At 42.3% G+C, this 26,183-nt stretch overlaps 1 protein-coding gene across 19 annotated transcripts in view; it reads left to right on the forward strand.

Moving 5' to 3' along the window:
* The window catches only part of plekha6 (pleckstrin homology domain containing, family A member 6), a 114,760-nt gene that overhangs the window by 80,867 nt on the left and 7,710 nt on the right, over positions 1-26,183 (forward strand). For 11 of the 19 annotated variants that reach the window (XM_051414958.1, XM_051414952.1, XM_051414957.1 and 8 more), the window contains 10 exons: positions 348-491; positions 1,537-1,617; positions 2,350-2,499; positions 3,653-3,748; positions 4,366-4,477; positions 4,590-4,729; positions 10,677-10,767; positions 10,915-11,018; positions 12,158-12,316; positions 22,079-22,231. In XM_051414958.1, the coding sequence (XP_051270918.1) occupies positions 348-491; positions 1,537-1,617; positions 2,350-2,499; positions 3,653-3,748; positions 4,366-4,477; positions 4,590-4,729; positions 10,677-10,767; positions 10,915-11,018; positions 12,158-12,316; positions 22,079-22,231 (1,230 nt within the window). Of the gene's footprint in view, positions 1-347; positions 492-1,536; positions 1,618-2,349; positions 2,500-3,652; positions 3,749-4,365; positions 4,478-4,589; positions 4,730-9,309; positions 9,476-10,676; positions 10,768-10,914; positions 11,019-12,157; positions 12,317-13,972; positions 14,052-14,439; positions 14,712-22,078; positions 22,232-26,183 lie in introns of those variants that run through there. The other 8 variants (XM_051414961.1, XM_051414959.1, XM_051414954.1 and 5 more) reach the window with 6 other exon arrangements.

Here is a 26,183-nt window from a genome sequence, read left to right on the forward strand (position 1 = left end):
TTATCAGTATACCAACATTATGTTTATATAAGGCTTAAGAATGGCTCCATAGAGTTCTTCCCATTTAACTGCTGGCAGATGTTACCTACTGTATTTTTGTAGAAACTTAATCACCAGCCATCCACTGCAGAAAGCATGAAAACCCAGCCAGCAAAATAATCATTTATTTGTTGGTTTCTTAATTTAGATGTCCTCTCTTGCAAAATAAATCTTGATGACTTTCTGAGTAAATTAGGCTTTATATTCCCCAGAATAAAGAACAGAATATTGGGACATTGACATAAAACTTTTTCTTCCTCTCATTGAGTCTGGTTGATGTTTGATTTGTTCAATCTTTGTTTTCACAGGTGCTTCCTTTCCATGATGTATACAGCAGAGAATTACATCCCACACTGAAGCTCAATGAAATTGAAACCAGTGTAAGGAAAGGAAAAACACACTCTTACACCCAGAAGATTATCATGTTTTTCAAATACACTGCATGGCCAAAGGTATGTGAACAACCCTGTCTACATATTTAGATCTGTGGTCTAGGGCCTAATCAGAATGCTTATACATAAGCGGTTACCATATATTTCAGACAGTGTATAGTATAAGTATAGTGTCCCTCCAACTTCTTTTCAACAACAAGAGTGCACAAAGCCAGCTTCATAAGGAATAGTTTTCCCAGTTAGGTGTGGAAGAACTTGACTAGCCTGCACAAAGCCCTGACCTCAACCTCAACCCCACCTTTGGAGTGCTCACTATGAGCCAGGCCTTTTCCCACAACATCAGAGTTGGACCTCACTAATACTTTTGTGGCTGTACAGCATCGGGAGCAATTTGGGGTTCAGTATCTTGCTCAAGGATACTTTGATACATGGCGGGAGGAGCCGGGAATCGAACCAACAACCTTCCGCTTAGTCGACGACCCGCTCTTCCTCTGAACCACAGCCGCCCCAATGTATTCAGCTGTCACATATGGGCGCAATGTTCTGGTGTTTATACACCGATCAACCATAACATTATGACCAGAAGTGAATAACACTGATTATCTCATTATAATGGCACCTGTCAGTGGGTGGGATATATTAGGCAGCAAGTTGATGTGTTAGAAACAGGAAAAATTAGCAAGCGTAAGGATTTGAGCGACTTTGACAAGGGCCAAATTGTGATGGCTCAACCACTGGGTGAGAGCATGGTCAGTACCTATCAATAGTGGTCCAAGGAAGGAAAAGGGGTGAACCAGAGACGGGGTGATGGCTCATTAATCTACGTGGGGAGCGAAGGCTGGCGTGTGTTGTCCAATCCAACAGATGAGCTAATGTAGCTGAAAAAGTTTATGCTGGATCTGATAGAAGTGTGTCAGAACACACAGTGTATCACAGTTTGTTGCATATGGGGCTGCATAACATTATGACCACCAGGGTACCAAGGTCATTATGGCTGATAGGTGTATACTTTTGGCCCTATACTGTAAGCATGTACTCACAGAGATACGTTCTTGTACTCTTTTTCTTGGTTTCTATCAAATATATTTTGTTCTGTCTGACACAGAAACTCTTAGGTCGACTGTGTGAGCAGAACCGAATTTTGAAAGACCACGAGGCTGTTGTCCACAGACTGAGAATGGACAAGGTACATCATTTCCTACACAGCATTATACTCTTTGTTTAAGAAATATTTTCTGTTGTAAACAAACATTTATCTGCATTTAATGCTCTTTACTACAACAGCTCAATTCAAATGTCAGTTCAATTTTATTTATATAACACCAAATCAAACGTTATCTCAGGACACTTTTCATATAGATCAGGTCACTCTTTATACTATTAAAGCTTATATTACCATATGTTAAGATACTTGACCAGAAAAAAATAGGACAGTTTAAATCAATGCAATATTAGTTAGTGTAGTGGTTCAGTTACAGTCTTTTTGAGGCTGCACTTTGTGGTGCTCTTGTATGGATCTTGTTTCTGTTAGTTTGATTCTCACAGTCCAATTCAACGCCACTGATACATCATTGTTAATGCCCACAGAATTGAATCAACCCGTATCTAACACGACATCAACAACAGTTTCCGAGTTGGACTGTAGATCACATTACTGTTTGAAATAGATTATTTTTCTCTGGTCATTCAGTACAGGATGTATGTTATGATAACATTCTCCCACTCATTATTTTTATGCTTAAATAAATGCAAAAAAACAACCAAAACCAAAAAACTTTCAACACTGAATCCTGTTTTGATTAATTTTGTTCAGGCAGATTTTTTTTATTAATATGTCCTAATATCAAATATTATTAGAATAAAGACATAATTAGCAGGAATGTGCTTTTCCAATAAACTCTTCCTTTTTTGTACCTAGGACAGCCTAGAGGATGCTCTAGTGGAAACTCATCAGGAGATGGAGCTGTACCATAACCAGCCATTGGCCATGGAAAAGCTGCGGTTCAAAAAGGAAACCCTGCAGAACCAGCTCATCAACATTAGAGGAGAGCTTTCCCAGGCCTCCAGTGTAAGACAATGAAAAACAGTCAGATGATATCTGTGATAAAAAAAAAAACATAACATAGTTGCAATTTGGAAAGATGACCTGTCTTAATATTTTGGACAGATATAGTGTTTTTATAAATTTGCCATATATTGACAGTATTCATGAGTCATGTAGTACAGCAAAAACAGAATGGGCCTGGACATGTTTTAAAGTCTGAAAAAAATAAAAAATACATACATTTGTATTTAACTTTTAATTAATGCAATAGCAATAGAATGATAATATAATTTTTTTTTAAATGTGCGAAGGCCCTATTATAATTTAAGGAATTATTATTATTCATATTATGTAATTGCCTTTCTGGAGGCCCTATCATATCCCAAAACTCATGTCAGTTATGTATTTAATTGGTCTCGAACATATGTGTGGAAAAAATGGCTCAACAGCACCCCCTATTAAGCAGCCCCAATAGCACGTTTTACCTATGAGTATGAAAGTGGTACACATGTAGAATACGTCCTGGTGTTAAAAAAATCCTCTTGAAGATCCAAGGTCATTCCACAGTCATTCATGGCGATTTGCACAATTTCTACTTTAACAAACTCTTCCTAGGGAATTGGTCGGATCGACTATAAATTTGGTTAGTAAAATGTAAACACCATCACGATTAAAAGTTGTGCTATTTGCGAGTTTGCGTTGAAGGGTGTGTCTCTGGCGTGGCGCCAAGATTTGACATTCCGTCATGAAAAAGGAAGTTGTCACAACTTCAGTGTACTTTGTCCAATCTGCACCATAATGCACATGTCTGATAAGAGTCCCGCCCTGAACACATCAACAATATTAAGTCATACTCCCATTGTATGACTATGACATAGCACCCCCCTTATTACATTTTTGTTTCAAATCTTTAAAAAAATATTAGATTAAATATTTCTGTTTTCCATTATAAGCATTGTTTGTCAGCCCCCCCCCCCAAACTAACAAATCAACATTTTTTTTACACTTTTACAAAAACAGGGGCCAGGTTGTGAGAAAAACTTTTACCTGTTTTCATTTATACTCTAAGAGTGAAAGGCATTACAAAGGCATGATTTCCGTATGTAAGTCACAGATGTTTGAAACATTCTCCTGTCTTTATTTGTTTCTTTTCTGCCTTTATTTGTACCTCTTTCAGGCTTTAACCACCACTCGTATGGAGTTTGAAGCATTAGAGGATGAGGCCAGTGCCATTCATGGAGACCTATGGGAGCAGCTTAATGCAGGAGGGCAGGTAAAAAGTTATCATTCCTGCTTGTCTTTAAAGCCCAGCTGTAATTTGTATTGGAAATGGATCCAAATGGATATTTGGAAATATGTTTGAAATGTGGTTTTGAGTGTGATACACCAGCAAACTTATAAGCCAACCGTCAGCCATTGCAGTGCCACTGCACTTATATAGCGCCTTCCAACCACTCAAAGCACTTTACACTACATGTCACATTCACCCATTTGCACACATTCATACACTGTTGGCAGAGGCTACCATGCAAGGTGCCAACTGCTCATTAGAAATGGAAACTAATTAATTCACACACATTCATACAGCAATTAATAGCATCCGGAGCAATTTGGGGTTCAGTCTCTTGCTCAAGGACACTTCGACATGCAGTGGGAGGAGCCGCGGTTTAAATGACAAACCTCCTGATTAATGGATGACCCACTGCATGACTCACAGAACTGAAAACTTGCATTTAGGAGGTTCAACAGCAAAGTTTCCTACCTAATGTACTCTGGATAATCATCGTAGATAATCCATAGACCTCACATTCAGCAGTTTTTATATCTTAGAATGAATTATAGTTCACCTTCCTTCTTTCATATTACTTTGTCTCTTCTGGCTTTTTGCAGAGTGAACTGGTTCGTAGGCACATCCAGAAAGAGTTTTGGAGAGTACAGGATGTATTAGAGGGACTGCACAAGAATCACTCCTCCAGAGGCACTGACACAGCCAAGCACAGAGGTAACCTACTTAAGCTGGAAAATAATTGCATTTTTAGTGGAAATATCTGTGTCTATATCATTTATATTTTAATGACCTGCTACCCTAACCTCCCTGTCTTTCTTTTGCACAGTGACCAGCGGTGCATCAGGCTCCTTTAGCACCAATAGTCCAGCCAGTCCCCTGAGCTCAGTAAGCCTCACCAGCCCACTCAGCCCCTTCTCCCCAGTGCCTGGCTCCCAGGCCTCCCCCACCAAACAGCTGGGCCCGGAGGTAAGCACCGGACACACCCAGCTGGGGACTAACCCCAATCCGAGACCTGGCACAGGCCCATGCTCAGATTCTAGAACCAACCCTGAAATGCGTAAAAGACCAAGCCCTAAACCCCGTCCCAAGTCAGGTATAGTGCCTCATTTTAAAACTGACCTTAAGCCTACGTGTAGACCCAAAAGTTACACAGAGCCTGACACTAGCCTGCATCCAGAAAATATAAGTGACTTAGCTTTTGAAACCCATGAACACACATTTCGTCAGCTCTCCCTAGCTTTCCAAGACCTAAGGGGGTCCTTGGGTAGATTAGATCCTGTGATAGAGGAAACAGACCAAAATATCAACTGCAGAACCAAGTCAAACTTTGACCACCCTATAAATCCAGCCAAAGCCATATCAGGAGATCAAATTAGTTTTCTTCAAGTACAATTCCATGACTCAAAATATACCAGTCAGCATTCAGTCCAAACCCACTCTGACCTTCAGCAAGTTAGTTCGTTAACCTCAAATGTTTGCAGCCAAGAAGTCAAGATTGGCCCCAGAAAAGATGTCTATCCAGACTCCCACCCATATTACTTCTCCAATGACAGCCTCAGAAGCCTGTCCCCCAACAGACTCTTTTCTATGCCTGAATCCCAGATCCTGATCCAGAACTCTAATCAGACTGATGTTTTATCATTACGCTGCCGTAAAGATCTTAAAACACTTTCAGTCCCTTGTTCTGAGAGTGCTAGTCCTGAAACCAAACACAGTGCTAGGCCACTTACTTACCCCAGCAATCAAAGGGGACTGGGCGTTGCTCCAGTGATCTGTGCCATAACACAATCTGATTCAAATAATTATCTGTCAGGTAAAGTGTTCATGCAGACCCATCTTTAAAGAAAAGGGTATCCATCACTTCAATCAAAAGGGGACTGGGCATTGCTCCAGTGATCTGTGCCATAACACAATCTGATTCACATAATTATCTGTCAGGTAAAGTGTTCATGCAGACCCATCTTTAAAGAAAAGGGTATCCATCACTTCATCGTTGATTCTGATAATTCCTAATTCCATCTGTTCTGATATGTAAAATTGTTAATACAGGGACAATATTTTTCACCAAATCATAAATATTTTACATTGTCATTGCTAAAGGTCATGATGAAATTAGATTAGATTAGATTAGATTAAACTTTATTGTCATTGCACAAAGTACAAGTACTAAGACAACGAAATGCAGTTAAGCATCTAACCAGAAGTGCAAAAAGCAGTAAAGTGCAGAGTAATGTGCACTTTACAGTGATATATAATAAAAAATAACATTATAGATATACAGTGGGAGCAATGATTATTTGATCCCTTGCTGATTTTGTAGGTTTGCCCACTTACAAAGAATGGAACTGTGTACAATTTTAATCATAGGTACATTTTAACATTAAGAGACAGAATATCACGAAAAAACCCAGAATAACATCGTACAAATTCTATATATTTATTATCATATTTCCGCATAAAATAAGTATTTGATCCATAGAACAATGGGACTTAACTTAAAACCTTTGTTGGCAAGCACAGAGGTCAGACGTTTGTTGTAGTTTTTCAACAGGTTTGCACAGATCTTGGGAGGGATTTTGGTCCACTCCTCTTTGCAGATCCTCTCCAAATCCTTAAGGTTCCATGGCTGTCGCCTGGCAACTCAAAGCTTCAGCTCCCTCCACAGATTTTCGATGGGATTTAGGTCTGGAGACTGGCTAGGCCACTCCAGGACCTTAATATGCTTCTTTTCGAGCCACTCCTTTGTTGCCTTGGCCGTATGTTTTGGGTCATTGTCATGTTGGAAGACCCATCCACGACCCATTATCAGTGCTCTCACTTAGGGAAGGAGGTTGTCGCCCAAAATTTCCCTGTACATCGCCCCATTCATCCTCCCCTCGATAGGGTGAAGTCGTCCGGTCCCCTTAGCTGAGAAACACCCCCAAAGCATAAGGTTTCCACCTCCATGCTTATCAGTGGGGATGGTGTTCTTGGGGTTGTACTCAGCATTTCTCTTCCTCCAAACACGGTGAGTTGAGTTGATGCCAAATAGCTCTATTTTGGTCTCATCTGACCACATCACCTTCTCCCAAGCCTCCTCCGGATCATCCAGGTGTTCTTTGGCAAACTTCAGACGGGCCTGTACATGTGCCTTCTTTAGCAGAGGAACCTTGTGCCCGCAGCAGGATTTTAATCCTTAACGGTGTAGTGTGTTACTGATGGTTCTCTTCGTGACTATGGTGGCTGTGGCTCAGAGGCAGAGCAGGATCTCCACTAATCGAGAGGTTGTTGGTTCGATCCCCGGCTCCTGGTGCCACATGTCGAAGTATCCTTGAGCAAGATACTGAACCCCCGAATTGCTCCCGGTGTGAATGTGTATAAATGAGTTAGTTTCTGTTCGATGGGCTTTGCCATCACTGAGTGAATGTGTGTGTGTGTATTGTAAAAGGGCTTTGAGTGGTCGGAAGACTGGAAAGGCACTATACAAGTACAGGTCCATTTACCATTTACCAATTGCCTTCAGGTCATTAACAAGCTCCTCCTGTGTAGTACTGGGCTGATCCCTGACCTTTCTCATGATCATTGATCTTCCACAAGGCGAGATCTTGCGTGGAGCCCCAGACCGAGGGAGATTGGTGGTGACTTTGTGTTTCTTCCATTTTCTAATAATTGCTCCAACAGTTGTTAACTTCTCACCAAGCTGCTTGCTTATTTTCTTGTAGCCCATCCCAGCCTTGTGCAGGTCTACAATTTTGTCCCTAATGTCCTTAGACAGCCCCTTTGTCTTGCCCATGGTGGAAACGTTGGAATGTGATTGTGTGGACAGGTGTCTTTATAACGGTTTGACACAGGTGTTTTGGGTAGTGAGTGCTTCTTAATGGAAAACTAACTGGTCTGTGGGAGCCAGAATTATTGCTGGTTGGAAGGGGATCAAATATTTATTTCATGCAAAAATATGATAACAAATTTATAAAATTTATACGATGTTGTTATTCTGGATTTTTTTGTGATATTCTGTCTCTCAATGTTAAAATGTACCTATGATTAAAATTATACACAGTTCCATTATTTTTAAGTGGGCAAACCTACAAAATCAGCAAGGGATCAAATATGTATTGCTCCCACTGTATATATGAATATACTAGCAGGATATATACAGGTCCAGGTATTGACATAATTTGTGTCCCATTTTCTAAAGCCATTGGTGCTGTAAGTTTGGTTTGCAGACAGAACCTTACCTAAAATTTGACCTGGAAGTTGGTCCAAATTCTAGATTCTAAATCATATATTTTAAACCCTGTGTAACTCAAATGATAAGTCTGCAGAGACATTGATTTGTTTTTTTTAATTTATTTTGTTGCCAACATTCTATCTGTTTGGAGCATTTCTAGTATAGAGAACCATGTCTCCTCAGCCATGCAGTCTATAAGTCACCATCTCTGGGCAATAGATAAGCATGTCTCTGAATAAGAAATAAGTATCAAAATGCTTGCAATCTCCTTAGACCCTGTCAATTGTCACTTGTTTGTTTTAAGGAGGTACCAGAGCATGAAACCAGTTGAATTGTTACGTTTTGGATTAAGTGCTGCAGTACAAGTTCTCTTTGAAACAGCAATGACATATCCTAATTTATATTTGTGAATTAGTTTATTAAAATGCCTTTGGACGTGATTGGATGGACCTACAACCAATCAGAATAACATAGTTGGTAAATTTAGAAGTAAAGCAAACACATCTTTCTTATCAACAAAAGCTGCAGTTGTTTGTTCTCTTTTAATTTTATTTATTTATTTAACCTTTATTTAATCAGGAAAAGTCCCATTGAGTTACAGTAACTCTTCTTCCAGGGAGTCCTGGCCAAGACTGGTGGCAAAAAGTTTCAAAAAATATACAAAGGTTACATACTACACCACAAATCTCTGTACATACACTATACGTACTAGAACACAAACAAGACATTACACTTTAACTTACGCTAATACAGACATACAACTTAAAGGGCACCTAGTTAAAAACAATTACACTGTTCTGTCAGAGTTGACTTTAAAAGGTGTTTTAAAAAGTATTGAAAGGTGGAACTGACATACATCTTAGAGGAAGTATGCCAGCCAGTGATTGCGGATTTATTAGAAACAGGTCTTTATCAGCAGCAACCATCTTCGTTGTTTACAAAAATGCCTCAAAAGATTTTTCAAAGATCCAAAGATCTAATTGGACCTAATCAGTTTCTTAGAAATGCAATGCTGTTAAAATGTTATATTAGTCTCACTATTCTAGGTGACAAAATTAATTACACAGTGAGAATTGAAATGTTGTGGCTGTTTTACAGAGCCTTTTATGGACTGTGTGGATTTAAAAATTCATAGAAGCTGTCAGGTCAGGTATTTTATTGGCCAACTCCTTAACATGAGATCAAGACCCTATTCCACATAATCATTCCCATGGATCCTCTCTGCTCTGCACTTTGCCTGGCTTATTATCACTCCTCCTGATGTGCAGCACTCTCTCTTCCCCCTATCCTTTCTCTCCTTCCTTGCTCCCTTTCTCCTGCCCTTACGGTGATCTAGGAAAATGTTCCCCCAAGGCCTCCCCTCCCCAAGTCCTATTACCCTTTGGAGCCCTCCTCTACCTTCCCTCCTTCCACCCCCCCCATCCTTTGACAGCACCGCCTGGCTTCGCAGCTTGGGCATTGATGATGGTTACCTTGATGGTGAAGATTCTCACATCAGAAAGGTATTTCGATGTTCCTGCCACTATCCAGCCTTCTCTACATCCAGCCTTAACCATTATCCAATGTCATCTGTTAAAAACTTAATTCTTAACATCATAAGCCACCTTCCTCCAAAATCCTTTCAAACCTCTATTTGTTCAAGCACTTCATCCATTCATTGCCTCTGATTATCCCTCTGTGTCTCCATTTCAGCCTGTTTTAGCTCCCAAAGCACTTGTTTCTGCTGTCTCTCAGCTGTTTTTAATGCCTCTGCCACTACAATCCATGTCAGCTGTATGTTTTTTTGAAGTAGTACAATAGTAGTTCAATTTAAAATGCGCTGCAGGTGATTTGGTATGAAAGCCCTCTCTTACCAAGGATGAGCAGCATCCACTATGTCCTGGTACCTGGTGTTGAGTTTTCAACAGCCACAGATCATCTGTCAAACTCTCTTTGTACCTATTTGTGTATTGCTAGTGTTGTACTCATGGTAGTTAGTACATGGTCACACCAGGAGACAGAACAGTGAAAGACATTCATGTTTCTCATGAAGTGGTAAATGGACCTGTACTTGTATAGCGCCTTTCTAGTATTCCGACCACTCAAAGCGCTTTTACACTACGTGCCACATTCACCCTTTCACACAGTGACGGCAAAGTCCATCGAACAGAAACTAATATTCATGCATGGCATCGGGAGCAATTTGGGGTTCAGTATCTTGCTCAAGGATACTTCGACATGTGGCACCAGGAGCCAGGGATCGAACCCACAACCTCCGATTAAGGAACGACCCGCTCTGCCTCTGAGCCAGCCGCCCAAGTGGTGCTGGAAGCTTTTTAGTGACCTCAGTCTTTAGTGACCTCAGTCTTTAACTGGACAACAATTGAAATGATTGAACACAGTTAAGGGGATGTATCTTTACCACCCACTCCTCTCTCATGATATGCTACAAACCATGTTGCATCTCTTTTGTGGAGGAGTTTATGCTCAGAAAGTTTACCAAAGTTGAAGTCTTTGTAAAAGTTCAGTGAGGGAAATCTCCTGGTTACTGATTCACTGAATCAGAAGATTTTGATCTGAAATTTCATACATGCTGATATAAGTAATGTATTGCCTCTGCCATTACAAGTGTACCAGTTGTTTTAAGATCAGTCCACCACAGTGCATTGTCTAATCTAATACTACCTTCAGGTTAAATGTTGATTAAATTACAAATTATATTAGTTCTTTGTCTTGCAGCCAAGGTTTGGAGAAGAGAACAATATCAGTGATGTCCAGGACCAGGTCCAGGACAGACAATCCACCATGAATAAAGGTAGAACAACATAAGCTCAAGCTTCCATGTGATAATATTTCTGATCCTTTTTTAACTGATGATTATAATCCAGCAATTAACTCTCTTGTTTTATATTGTTCCTTCCTCTTCCCAATGGTTTTGAGTTAACCTTGTGCCCCTTGCCAGTTGGCATTGTTCCTCCTAGAACGAAGTCTCCCACTGATGAATCCCACAGCAGCTCTGCTGGAGTTTCCCGGTATAACGGCAGAGTGCCTAATGGTATCTCTAGGGTATGTCAACCTAAATTACATATAGATAATATCTAAATATCTATCTAAACAACAGCATGTAGCTTCAATTCTTCAAACAAGAAAATCTAACCATCCAAGGACTTTGAAGTGTACACAGGAACCCTATGATAGAGCAAACTGTGACTCTGTCCCAATACTCACATTTATGGTCTGAGATTGTGTTTCCTGTGTTACCATTATCAGGTAATTGGCATTGCATTAACTCTTGATCGCTTGAGTTAATATACTAGTATTTTCAAATTAGATACATATAAGATAGAAACAGTCAACATTCTGATTACCACCAAATTAAGACTTTAATAAAAAGCATAACATAACAACACATCTTCAGGTAGCTGAGGGCATGTTGAGATGTTGGTATTCAGATATTTGAGATACCAATATGAAAGATAATAATAAAGTCAAACAATGACATGGAGGTCCTGCCAAAATGATTGCTGTTTTTGATGTGAGTAGATGTTAAATCATTTCCTTTCTGTTAAATATGACTTCTTTCATACTTTTTTAATGATTTGATTTTTACTGTTTGTCCTTTTGCTGGTTTTATTTATTTCAATGGTTTTATTTGCTTGATATCGTTTTAAGGATCTGCTTGGGCTCAGAAAAGTGCGGCTCTGTGTGTCATTCACCTATATTGCTATATATGCTATAACTTTGGATTTACCTTGTGGAACTCCACATGTCATGTTGGTTTGCCCAGATGCATAGTTGCAGAGTGAGACAAAATAGCCTCTGTCCTTGAAATAGGACTTGTCTATCTAGTAGTATGGTATGGTCAACTGTGTCAAGGGAACCACTAAGTTCCAATAGAAGACTGCAATCTTGCCTGCATTGAACTGTGTTTCAATGCCATATCTCTGGTCTCTCTCTCTCTCTCTCTCTCTCTCTCTCTCTCTCTCTCTCTCTCTCTCTCTCTCTCTCCCCAACTGGTCGAGGCAGACGACCACCCACCTAGAGCCGAAGGGTCTGTCCTAGGTTTCTGCCTCTTAAAAGGCAGTTTTTCCTTGCCCCCGACTAAGTGCTTGCTCATGGTGGTACTGTTGGGTACTAACTTCTGTTAGGAATTGGCGCTATACAAATAAAATTGAATTGAATTGAATTGAATATCTTTGTCACAGGAACGTCCAAAGAGCGCTGTGTTTACTGCAGAGGTGAAGTTGAAGATGAGCGTGGAGGAGCAGAATGAGCGACTTCGCCGCAATCAGAGCAGCTCTGTGAGGGAGAAGAGACGTAGTCTAAACCTCTCAGGTGGCCAGTCTCCAGCCAACTACAAAGTGGTATGAAATCACTTTATTTGTTCCTGAGGGGCTGGTACGGAGAGTAGTTGATTAACAAGTAGCACCATGTGATGATCCTTGTCAAACATGTCAACACTGATTGCCAGTAGAGAAAAGAAAGAAGAAAAAGAAACCTATGTGTTTATACTGGGTACTAGCTACTTTTAGATGAGTTGTCTCTCCAGTTCTCTAACTGGGAAACTTTGATCAGAAACAGTATATGTCTCAGTGAGACCCACTTAAACTCCAGGCTATTGTTTCTGTAAGTCAGGTGTTCTGTGTGTCAGTGCACTAGCTGGTGGAGGGATAGTGCAAAGCGTTACTTAACAGTCAAATAATTCACCCCAAACAGATGTGAACAGCATCCAAATTTCCACAGTAATAACCGTTGACATGTAATCTTTTTTAAAAAAAGAAAACAGTATATATATAATGATTAAATTAGTGCAACTTAATTTTTAGTGTCAGAATTCAGGGTCCATAAAAAAAGGCACTCAGTATCCGTGTAATACAGGTGATTGTTCTGTACATCCATGGTTATAGTGCAAAAAACATTAACCACTGACACAACAAAACATGGAAAAATAAGGTCCAGGTTGAAAAATACCTGAGTTACCCTTTACAAGGGTTTTAAAATTAGAATAAGTTCTAATAAGGATATGAGTGGAAAGTATAATTCTTGCAACTGCAAACATTTTTGACTCAGATGTAGCTTAAAGGTCTAATGTGTAACATTTAGGAGGATCTATTGGCAGAAATAGAATATAATATGCGTAACTATGTTTTCAGTATTGTATAATCAGCTGAAAATAAGAATTGTTGTGTTTTTGTTAACTTGGAATGAGTCATTTTCATCTCAAGATGCCATGGGTTTCCTTCCATGGAATCGCCATGTTGAACCACCATGTTTATATAGTAGCCCAGAAGGGACAAACCAAACACTGGCTCTAGATAGAGACATGCGTCTTTTGCGCGTTTCGCTTCATCTGTAGGTCAACTATGGGCTGATATTTGTGTCAGTACAAACTGAATCTGAATTGCTCAACTTGAATAATTGCATTAAAAACCTGAATTTGAATTGCATAATTTGAATTTGTATTGTTAAACTTGAATAACTGTATTGCAAAGCTGAATCTGAATAGCATAATTTCAATTTGAACTTATTAGTTTGAAACTGAATTTGAGCCTCACTAAAAATTCAACTTTTTATGTTCTTTCAAATTCAGATCTCGAAATTCAAATTCAGATCTCGAAAATTCAATTCAGATCTCGAAATTCAGATTCAGATCTCAAAATTCAAATTCAGCTCTCGAAATTAAAATTCAGCTCTCGAAATTCAGATTCAGCTCTCTAAATTCAAATGTCATAATCTCAACTCAATTTCAAACCACTAGATTACACTTTTAAGGTCACAGACGGGTCAAGGTGTTCAGTAAGAGCAATCGAGTGCAGATGCACAGAGCTCCTTTTTGGCTAAGCAGCACGTTTGTTTTGACCATTTCCTGGACCTGTAGACATTGGCTAGAGAAAAACATGCTTAAAGGATTATTCCCCTTTTCAGGTTCATAATTGTATTTTTTTTAATTTTTTTTAATTTTTATTTTGGTTTCGTGTGTGAACCACTTTGTGTCGGACTGTTTTCACAACCTCGGTCAGTACAACACTGGACTGGCTGAAAGTTCCTGAAAGAGGGATTGTACCAACTGTCTGTGGAGAGACGGCAGAGGAAGTAACTGTAAGTATTTTTAAGAATTTGTGCTGTTTTTATTGTTGGCGTACCGCTAGCACATGCTAACAGTTGTTAGCTACAGGAGCTGTTAAATGTTTGTTAAATGTTTGCAAGATGAACATGAAACTTATAAGGTGTGTGTGTGTGTGTGTGTGTGTTACGGTGTGTAAATTAACTTGATCTACGTGCACCGGAGTTAACGATAGAGCTACTGTGAAAGAGAAATAGTCAAACTCACAAGAGCAACAAGGGAACCACCAGAGACACTGCTTTATTATTTTAGTTTATAACTTAGGACTACTGTGAGCCACAATGAGCTGTTGTACTTGTATTATATTATACTGTATATTATATGCTGCCTTACAAGTAACACTGAATCTGCCTTGTTTTACAGGTGAGTTGATGAAGCTCAGGTGTTCCTGGACCCATCAGAGGACAGAGACAGCTGCAGCCTCAGGACAGTCTGGGTATCCAAAGGAAGACTCATGAAGATGAACACTGAATGCAGAGCTCCATTACCAGCTCACACTTCAATATACTAGAAACCATAAACCTTGATGGAGAACATGATCTGCACAGTTTACATAAAAGTTATAGCTTTGTTACTTACAACATATGTAACTGGAATATGAATGAAATATAAATAAAGTGTTTTACTTTTAAGAAGAGTTGGTCATTTTTAAATTCAGTAATAAGTGTGGTTTTATATAACAACATAACATGTTATTTCACAGAGGTTATGAAGATTTCCTGGATGTACAAGAGTTGAAAACCTGGTTCGTGTAACATCTATCAATATGAAAATGTGAAATTTAAACTGCTATTAATGACTGTAAGCAACACAATACAATACTGTCTCACATTCAAACTTTATTTTGTTGGAAGATAAATGACATCATATATGATATAAAACGTAAAACATAATTGCAGCTTTTACACATATCTGAAGGTTAACTTTGGTAATAATACTTTCAAGTTAAAATATCAGACTATGAAATGTGGATACAGTACAGTACAAGTTACTTTATTAGATGAGTAATTCCTTCAGTTATGTTGACATGTTGTACAGGATCAAGTATTGCAGGCAGGTTTCTGCCTCATTATGTAAGTTTCCATGGTCTCAATAAACTAATGTGTATGAAGACTATAACAGATGGGAGGTTACAGTAATCATACTATTACTCTGATTACTTTGGTACATTTACTGGCTGTTTCTTCACTAGAAACAATTTCTTGACTAATGTTGTTAATATTATGTAATATATAATATGTTTAACTTCACTGGGCTGTGTAGACTGTAAGTCACTGCTCACTGCTGTACCTGTAAAGACAAGCATACTGTCACAGCTGGTGTTAGGACCGGACCCAGGAGCCGACACCCAGACAGTATGGAAGGTTTGAAGGGGTTTTATTCCACGCACAGACACACACACACAGGGGGGATGAGGGGCGACCACAGCAGGAACGGGCGGGTGAAATGGTGAAAGACCGGAGACACAGAGGCACAGGTGAGCAGACACAGGAAGCCAAACTGCACAAAGGGACCCTGGGGCACTGGAGAGAAATGGTTAGCTGGGGGACTGGCACAGGGAAAATCACAAGAGAGCTTGAATTGCTTAACTAAATACTGAAGGGAGCCACGAGAGTTACCACCACATAGGCTGAAACAATCTGGCGATGAATGGGAGGAAGACCGGGGTTCTTGAAGACTGAGGCATGATGAATGATTGAGAGCAGGTGAGACAGCAGACAGCAGGTGAGGAGAATAGAGGCCGCACCCTCATCAGACACATGGATGGAGGAGGAGCAAAGGGAGCAGGAGGGGAGCAGAGCCATGACAGTACCTCCCCTCAACGGACGCCTCCTGGCGGCCTACCGGGCTTGTCAGGATGGGATCGGTAGAAGTCTGAAAGAAGGGAGGAGTCCAGGATGAAGTGCCGGGGGACCCAAGAACGCTCCTCCAGCCCGTACACTTCCCAATCCACCAGATACTGGAAACCGTCGGACGTCCAGGATCTGGCAAACTGTGTAGGCTGGGCTGTCGTCGATGAGCCGGGGGGGCGGAGGGAGGGTCGGCCAGAGGGCACAGAGGGCTGGAGGAGACAGGCGTCAGGAGAGATACGTGAAACACAGGATGCACATGTAATTATGGAGGGAGTTTTAACCTCACCGCCACAGGATTGATGATTCTGTCCACTTCAAAAGGTCCAATAAATCGTGGGGCCAGCTTTCGCGACTCTCCCTGAGAAGGCAGGTCTCGGGAAGACAGCCTAACCTTCTGACCAGGAGTGTAAACCAGGGCAGGGAGTCGGTGGCGGTCCGCCAGGTGTTGGTTTCTAGCCGCTGTCCATAGCAGGGCTGCACGAGCCTCAGTCCAAATCCGCCGGCAGCGGCGCAGGTGGTCCTGTACTGACGGGACCGCCACCTCCCTTCCTGAGATGGGAACAATGGAGGTTGAAAACCATAAGCTGCCATGAACGGGGACATACCTGTGGCAGCGCAGGTGAGGGAGTTATGTGCATGTTCGATCGACGGAAGAAATGTGCACCAGGAGACCGGATGTCGGGCGGCAACACAGCGCAAGGCAGCCTCCAATTGCTGGTTAGCCTGTTCTGTCTGGCCATTGGATTGTGGGTGGTAACCTGAGGAGAGACTGACAGAAGCGCCCAAGGCCTGGCAGAAGGCTTGCCAAACCTGGGAGGCGAATTGTGGACCACGGTCTGAAACTAGGTCTTGAGGGATTCCATGTAGGCGGAACACATGGGTGACCAGGAGTTTGGCAGTCTCTAGGGATGAGGGGAGCTTGGGCAGAGGCACGAAATGGACAGACTTAGAAAAACGGTCAATAGTGAGAATGGTGTCATTACCTTCAGAGGTAGGCAGTCCAGTAACAAAGTCCAGGGCGATGTGGGACCAGGGGCGACTTGGAACAGGCAAGGGGTGTAATAGTCCAGCTGGCGGCTGGTGGGAGGATTTCCCGTGGGCACAGACAGAACAGGCGGCTACAAAGACTCTTGTATCTCTCGCCTTGGATGGCCACCAAAACTTCCGCCGTAGGAAATCCAGTGTTCGCTGGTAACCAGGATGGCAAGAGATCTTAGAAGAGTGAGCCCACTGGAGGACCTGGGACCTGGTTGAGTCTGGGACAAAAAGCCAGTTAGGGGGACCGTTACCTGGGTCAGGTTGTGAGCGTTGTGCTTGCTTCACCAGAGCCTCTATCCGCCAGTTCTCTGCAGCCACCACACGAGAAGCCGGGAGGATGGTCTCTGGTTCAGTCCCCGGCATCTCGGGGTCGGCTTGGCGAGATAGGGCATCTGGCTTGGCATTGCGGGACCCAGGTCGGTAGGTGAGGGTGAAAACAAAACGATCAAGGAACAAAGCCCATCGAGCCTGACGGGAGTTGAGCCTTTTAGCTGAGCGGAGGTATGCCAGGTTCTTGTGATCTGTCCACACGATGAACGGGAGAGCAGCGCCCTCCAACCAATGCCTCCACTCCTGAAGGGCTACCACCACCGCCAGCAGCTCTCGGTTCCCAATGTCATAGTTCCTCTCCGCTGGGGACAAGCGTCTGGAGAGGAAGGCACAGGGGTGCAACTTCTGGTCCTTGGGGGATCGCTGGGAGAGAACTGCCCCAATGCCAGTGTCAGAGGCATCCACCTCCACCACGAACTGGAGGGAGGGGTCAGGATGCCGCAGCACCGGGGCAGAATTAAATAGCTCTTTCAGGGCTAGAAAAGCTGTTTCTGCTTCAGGGGACCAGGCGAACGGTGCTTTCACCGAGGTGAGCTTAGTCAGGGGGGCTGCTACCTTACTATAATTTCTAATAAAGCGGTGGTAAAAGTTAGCAAACCCCAAGAAGCGCTGCAACTGTTTGCAAGTGGTGGGTCTCGGCCAATCAGCCACGGCCTGAATCTTGGCTGGGTCAGCCTTAACCTGCCCCCGCTCAATAATAAACCCCAGAAAAGACACGGATGTCACATGGAACTCGCATTTCTCGGCTTTCACATAGAGCTTGTTCTCAAGGAGTCTCTGGAGTACCTGCCGGACATGCTGAACGTGTTCCTCCTGGGACTGAGAAAAGATGAGTATGTCATCTAAATAGACGAACAGGAACTTGTTCAGCATGTCTCTCAGCACGTCATTGACCATGGCCTGGAACACAGCTGGCGCATTGGTCAATCCAAAGAGCATCACCAAATATTCGAAGTGGCCTAAAGGGGTGTTAAAGGCAGTCTTCCACTCGTCTCCCTCTCTGATCCTGACAAGATGGTATGCGTTCCGGAGGTCTAATTTCGTGAACACTTTAGCCTTTTGAAGGGGTTCAAATGCCGGATCAGTGAGAGGGAGAGGGTACTTATTCTTAATGGTGATGTCATTAAGCCCTTGATAATCAATGCAAGGGCGGAGGGACTGGTCTGTCTTAGTTACGAAAAAGAAATCTGCCCCTACCAGAGACGAAGAGGGTCGAATAAGCCCTGCCGCTAGTGAGTCACCTATATATTTCTCCATGGCTTCGCGCTCAGGTCTGGAAAGGTTATACAGGCGACTAGACGGCAGAGTGGAACCAGGGAGCAGCTCTATAGCGCAATCATATGACCTATGAGGAGGTAATGAGACGGCACGCTGCTTACTAAAAACCTCCCCTAGGTTGTGGTATTCTACAGGGACGGCAGGTAGATCAGGGGGCTCGGGAGGTTTGGGAACAGTGGGAGGTGTTACACTAGCGGACTGGAGACAATGCGAATGACAGTGAGCACTCCAGCTAATGAGTGAGCCAGTTGACCAGTCGAATTGGGGATTGTGAAGTTTTAGCCAGGGGTAACCTAATACAACAGGATGATGAAAATGATGTTGGGTGATGAAATAACCAGTAAACTAATCTACTAATCTAGGGAATTTAACTGCCAGCGAAGGGAAGCTTTTAATTGCAAGCGACTAAGAGGGGCTGAGGTGGAAGTGGGGACCTGGCCCACAGGAGTACCACCATTCTCCGGTGAGCCTAATCTTTTTGGCAGCTGGGGGCAGGCAGCCAAGATGTGACCGCGCTGGCCACAATAAATGCCTAACCTGGACCTCATCCGGCGTTGGCGTTCTGCCTGAGTGAGGTGGGTGCGACCCAATTGCATCGGCTCTTCTACGGGCTCAGGGGGTACCTGGCTCGAGGGGCGTTTGGATGGGGCTGCTAGCTGGGAACCTACCGAGGCGGTGGCTCTGGGTAGGGCATGGAAAGGAGAGGCTTGTGGGCGCCCCCACTTCTCACGCCGTCTCTCACGAAGACGATTGTCAAGCCTAATTGCTAGTGAGATTAGCTCGTCAAGGCTAGCAGCGCTATCCCTAGCCGCTAACTCGTCTTTCATAAACTCAGACAGCCCATGCACGAAAATAGTCTGTAACGCCTCTTCACCCCAACCACTCTCCGCCGCTAAAACTCTAAACTCGACTGAGTACTCAGCTACCGAACCAGATCCCTGACGAAGATTCAGTAAATGCTTAGCTGCCTCCTTGCCTTGCACTGGATGATCAAAAACGTTTCTTAGTTCATCAGAAAATCGCTGGAAGGTATCACAAATAGGGGAGTGCTTCTCCCACAGGGCGGTTGCCCACTGAGCTGCTTTCCTTGACAATAGGCTAATCACAAAAGCCACTCGGGCGCTATCTGAATTGTAGGTCAACGGCTGTTGTTGGAAAACTAGCGAGCACTGAAGCAGAAACCGCCCACAAGACCCCAAATCCCCAGCATACCGTTCAGGTGTAGGAACGTGTGGTTCCCGGGGCGGGGGGAGCCGCATGCTGCATGGCTGGAGAGGCAGAGGGAGTAGCTGCTTCAGTGGCGGTGGTGGGAGCTGTGGGAGAGGTGGAGACCTGATCGAGCTTGAAACCAAGGGCGGCCACACTGCAGCGAAGGTCTTGGATGGCTGCCACGATCTTGTCGAGGACCTTCTCGTGTTGGCCCACTCGTTGTCCCTGGTAGGCCAGTGCGTTTAGGACAGAGTCTGGGTACGCTGGGTCCATATTGGCCAGATTGTTCTGTCACGGCTGGTGTTAGGACCGGACCCAGGAGCAGACACCCAGACAGCATGGAAGGTTTGAAGGGGTTTTATTCCACGCACACACACACACACAGGGGGGATGAGGGGCGGCCACAGCAGGAATGGGCGGGTGAAATGGCGAAAGAGACCAGAGACACAGGTGAGCAGACACAGGAAGCCAAACTGCACAAAGGGACCCTGGGGCACAGAAGAGAAATGGTTAGCTGGGGGACTGGCACAGGGAAAATCACAAGAGAGCTTGAATTGCTTAACTAAATACTGAAGGGAGCCACGAGAGTTACCACCACATAGGCTGAAACAATCTGGCGATGAATGGGAGGAAGACCGGGGTTCTTGAAGACTGAGGCATGATGAATGATTGAGAGCAGGTGAGACAGCAGACAGCAGGTGAGGAGAATGGGGGCCGCACCCTCATCAGACACACAGGGAAGGAGGAGGAGCAAAGGGAGCAGGAGGGGAGCAGAGCCATGACACATACAACACAGTGTTGGTTCTCACAGTTAAGGCATAAACACTAACATTATGTGATAGATAGAGGTTAATATATATATATATATATATATATATAATTAATATAGCAGTAACACACACACACCCCTGAACGAAGCAGAAGAACAACAAAGCTAACGCTAGCTGAGCTAATGTTAGCACGTCAGTATAAAGTTACACAAGAAGCATCATGAACTTACTAATAATAAATAATAATCACCATAACTTACTCCCCGTATTTTGTTAACGTTCTAAGGAGGCTTGATCACAGTTTGACTATTTCTCTCTCACGGAAGCTCTATCTTTACCTCCGGTACATTTACATACAGCAGCACAGACACACACTTGGTCCTTCTCGGCATAAACTTATAATAAACTTTGTGTGAATCTCTATAAAAAATATCAGCAGTGGAGAATATGGAGACATCTGCACCAGCTGGCTTAATAAATGAACCTCACCTTATAAGTTTCATGTTTATCTTGCAAACATTTAACAAACATTTAACAAACAATAACTATGTTAGCATCACTGAGGCTCCTGTAGCTAACAACTGTTAGCATGTGCTAGCGGTACACCAACAATAAAAACAGCATAAATTCTTAAAAATACTTAGTTACTTCCTCTGCCGTCTCTCCACAGACAGTTGGTACAATCCCTCTTTCAGGAACAGTCTTTCAGCCAGTCCAGTGTTGTACTGACCGAGGTTGTGAAAACAGTCCGATACAAAGTGGTTCACACACGAAACCAAAATAAACAAATAAAAAAAAATTAAAAAATACAATTATGAACCTGAAAAGGGGAATAATCCTTTAAGCATGTTTTTCTCTAGCCAATGTCTACAGGTCCAGGAAATGGTCAAAGCAAACGTGCTGCTTAGCCAAAAAGGAGCTCTGTGCATCTGCACTCGATTGCTCTTACTGAACACCTTGACCCGTCTGTGACCTTAAAAGTGTAATCTAGTGGTTTGAAATTGAGTTGAGATTACGGCATTTGAATTTAGAGAGCCAAATTTGAATTTCGAGAGCTGAATTTGAATTTCGAGATCTGAATTTGAATTTTGAGAGCTGAATCTGAATTTCGAGATCTGAATTTGAATTTCGAGATCTGAATTTGAAAGAACATAAAAAGTTGAATTTTTAGTGAGGCTCAAATTCAGTTTCAAACTAATAAATTCAAATTCAAATTATGCTATTCAGATTCAGCTTTGCAATACAGTTATTCAAGTTTAACAATACAAATTCAAATTATGCAATTCAAATTCAGGTTTTTAATGCAATTATTCAAGTTGGGCAATTCAGATTCAGTTTCTACTGACACAAATATCAGCCCATAGGTCAACAGCTGAGTTAGCAGTGACAAGGACAGGGAGTTCAAAAGTCTAAAATGATAAAATAATAAGAGAAGCAATCCCCGCCAAAAAGTTTTTTGAAAAGGTGATTCATCCTTTAGCTTGTGGATGATTTGATGATTTTTGTATTTCTGTGTGTGGACAGATCCGTAGGCGACTGACAGCTCATGAGATTGACATCAAAGACTTGGAGGCAGCGGTTCGGGGCCAGGGGCAGGAGTCACCTCGGGAAGAGATTGCACGCCTGAGACGGTTACAGGTTGAACCAGAACACTTTGACCTGGACATGAGCAAAGAGGTGAGATCAGTCACCTGATGCATCACTCCCTCATTAACTCTTTCACTCATTCTGCTCATTGGCAAACAATGTCTGAGTCAAACAAAACAGCAGGGTCCATGTCCAAAAGGGCAGGTGTCTGGAAACAGGGTAATGGGCTGGACCCTTATTCATATTCAATTTCAATTCAGTTAAATTCAATTCAGTTTTATTTGTATGGTGCCAATTCATAACAAAAGTTATCTCAGGACACTTATATAGAGCAGGTCTAGACCGTACTCGTTATAACATTATTTACAGAGACCCAACAGTTCCCACCATGAGCAAGCACTTGGCAACAGCAGCAAGGAAAAACTTCCTTTTAAGAGGAATAATAATATTTGGAATTATTACTTGTGACTGTATCTCAAACGGCGTGCCCGTGGTGTTTTTTTTTTACGTTTCGCCATGAAACAGATAGTACTCCACTAAACTTCACATATTCTGTAACAGTCCCACCCTGAACATGACCTCATAACGTCAGTGTACATGGTCCAATCTCAATGAAACTTCACGTTTGATGAGAGTACCGCCCTGAACACGTCTACATGACAATATTCAGATATAGTGATGGTGCCACCTACTGGCAACAGGAAGTAAGCGCTGTGTGGCAATTTTGATCTGGTTTACGTGAAGTGTTCATGTCGACACGTTATGCCAGCGCAGAGTGCGAGGCCCGTTAATCACTGCTTTCAGTTTTAACTTGGAATGTTTTCACTTATTAAATATAGGTAGGTTACCAAGACAAAAAAAACCTGTGTAGCATTCTGGAGCCTCAACATAGATCAGAGACAAAACGATCTTATCTCATTCAACCTCATTTGTGGTGTGTCCTTGGGTTCTCTGTCAGATCTCATCATAGAAGCGTATCAATGCATATTTGACGGCACACCACGGACACATTGTTCAATGAATATTTATGAGGAGCACAACTTTAAATTCTGGAGGTGTTTAGAATGTGCTCACCAAATTTGGAGTTGTTCTGATCAATTCCCTAGGAGGAGTTTGTTAAAATAGTAGCCCTGAAATTGCACACAGTTGATACAGTTTGACATTCGATTCAAAATGGCCGAATTTGACGGCATGCCACAGACACGCCCTTTAACTGATCAATTTTGAAGTAGATCCAATTGATACCCTATGAGGAGTTTGTTCAAATACAACGTGAAAAAAATTGCCGAAAATCACCACAAAAGTCAAAATTGCCGACTTTGACAGCACGACACAGACACACCCTTTAACGTAATCACAAATAGCACAGCATTTAATTTGAGTGTACTGATCAATTTTGAAGTAGATCTGATAAATTCTCTATGATTCATGAGTTTTCGGGCATGTTTAGCCCCCAAAAATTGATCAGATGTTAAAACAACAAGGTGACGCTCACTGTGTCACTATGGCAACACAGTTCAGTAAAAATTACATTTCTGGTTACCAGCAAGTAGTGCTACCACTTTTACTGGATATTATCACATAGACGTGTTCAGGACGGTATGGTGCGTTGAAGTTTCATTGAGACTGGACCATGTACACTGAACTCGTGACAACTTCCTGTTTCATGGAAAAACGTAAAATTTTGGCGCTGCGCCACATTTGATGCACAGTCACAAACAGCACAACTTTTAAATCATGAATGTCTTTATATTGCAGTGTCCAAATGTGAAGTCGATCCAATCAATTCCCTAGGAGGAGTATTTAAAAAATAACGCCAAAAATGGCAGATAAATCCAAAATGGCCGACTTCCTGTTTGGTTTGGGATATGGCTCCGAGAGGATGTCGGAACGTGATTTACACGTCTACCACTTTTCATACTCATAGGTGTCGCTGCTCAATAGGGGGCGCTGTCGAGATTTTTTCTGCGCATTTGGCCGAGACCCATAAATTTGCCAAGTTCCTCCACAACTGACTTTTTGAATATGATAAAGCCTCCAAAAAGGCCTAATAATAATTCCTACAATTACAATAGGGCCTTCACACGATTTGTGCTCGGGCCCAATAATTCTTGCAATTACAATAGGGCCTTCGCACGATTTGTGCTTCTTTTTTCATGGTGAGTCATCGAAATTGGACACCAAACAAACAGCCACAAACAGCACGACTTGTAATTGTGAATGCCTTTAGATTGCAGTGTCCAAATGTGAAGTCGATCCGATGGAGGAGGTTGCTGAAATACAACGCCGAAAATTACAGCTAAATCCAAAATGACTGTTGGGTTTTGGATATGGCTCCAAGAGGATTTTTTGTACGTCCTGACATGATATATATGCCTGCCAAATTTCATACATCTCTGCAAAACGACGGGGCTGCGTTTTTGAAAATTTGTAGGTGGCGCTATTGAGCCATTTTTCTGTGCACATGTCATGTCATGTAAAAAGATTTTCATGTAACATGGTGTGCAAATATTTGAGCAGCTTTGACTAAATGAAATAATAAAATTGCAACTGTTGATCATCCATAACATTATGACCACCTGGGTACGCTGGTGGTCATAATGTTATGTAGCCCCATACGCAACAAACTGATGCACTGTGTGCTCTGACATTTTTCTATCAGAACCAGCTTTAACTTTTTTAGCAGTTTAAACTACAGTAGCTCATCTGTTGGATTGGACCACATGGGCCAGCCTTCACTCCCCATGTGCATCAATGAGCCTTGGCCCCCATGACCTTGTCGCTTCACCTGTCACTGGTCATAATGTTATGGCTGATCAGTGTAGTTAGTTACTCTGGGCTGCTGGCTTGATAGCTACTTTAAAGACAGGGACTCCAATCAAAGAGTTAGTAGGGCATGGAGAGTTCAATCCAAATAAACTTGAATGATGGGCAAATACACTTCATGGATGTGTGGGCATAGTTGTGTGTGCGATTCTAAAATAAACAAAAGACATAAACAATACAGTATTGGTCTTCGATATACATAGTTTCATACATTATTAACCTAATAATATTATTCTTTAATGATGAAATAAAATAGACTTGTTGAATTAAACTGAAACATTCTTTACATGAAAGAAAACAGTCTATGTTACAGTCACTGATAATTCACTGCAACTCAGTTGCTGATATGAATGAACTATTCTGTGGTCAACTGAGACCTCTTGTGGCCAACTAGTATAACTGCAGTACTAAAAACGGCCACATGGCAAAACACCATGGATGTTATAAGGACATGTACTTAATGCCAATTAAAATAATGTAAACAGAAAACAGTAGACTTTTCTACAGCTACACTAAATGGAACCTCAATTAATATCATTGGTGACACCTGCCTCACTGTGTTGCTAGGCAGAAGTCCAGAAGTCCGCCACAGTCTGCTCTAGGTTAATAATATGAGCTGTTCACCCAGTCTCTCTGTCCTACTATAAGCGGACCCTCAATGAAGGTAAAAGTTCCTCAGCAAATACAGAAATCACCGCTAGAGGATCCACCATGAGCATTTTAGCATTAAGCCAGACCCAGCATTCACCTGTTGGTCATGCAACATTAAGGGTATGTTTGATTTGGATCAGTTATCTTGCTTGCTGGGTGGCACTTTAAATCAGTGATTTATTAGGGTAGGTTTTTCTATGGTGAGGTATAATAATGCTAACCATAACCAATAATGACATCATTGTTAATTTAATAACCAATAATGACGTCATCGTTAATTTTGCATAGTTGTGCATTGTGCATGTGTTCTTAGAAACTGCAAGTCCCAGCCCCGGTGCATACGTACCCCCCACACCCCCCTGTGGCCAGTAAATATAAACAGGTAGAACATGTATCTCTTGAATATCAGTTGAGTGCAGAGTGCCACTTCTCTGGACACTGAGCTCCCTGGAGCTTTGCCCCTCTGGGGCTGCAGACACATCAGCAGCTTCCTCTCTGCTGCAGCTGCTCATTTGGCTCCTTTTCTTCTGTTCCATTCTCGCACAGCTTATTAGAACTTTTTTAT

The sequence above is a fragment of the Dicentrarchus labrax genome, unplaced genomic scaffold (assembly GCF_905237075.1).
Source record: "Dicentrarchus labrax unplaced genomic scaffold, dlabrax2021, whole genome shotgun sequence".
Lineage (NCBI taxonomy): Eukaryota > Metazoa > Chordata > Actinopteri > Moronidae > Dicentrarchus > Dicentrarchus labrax.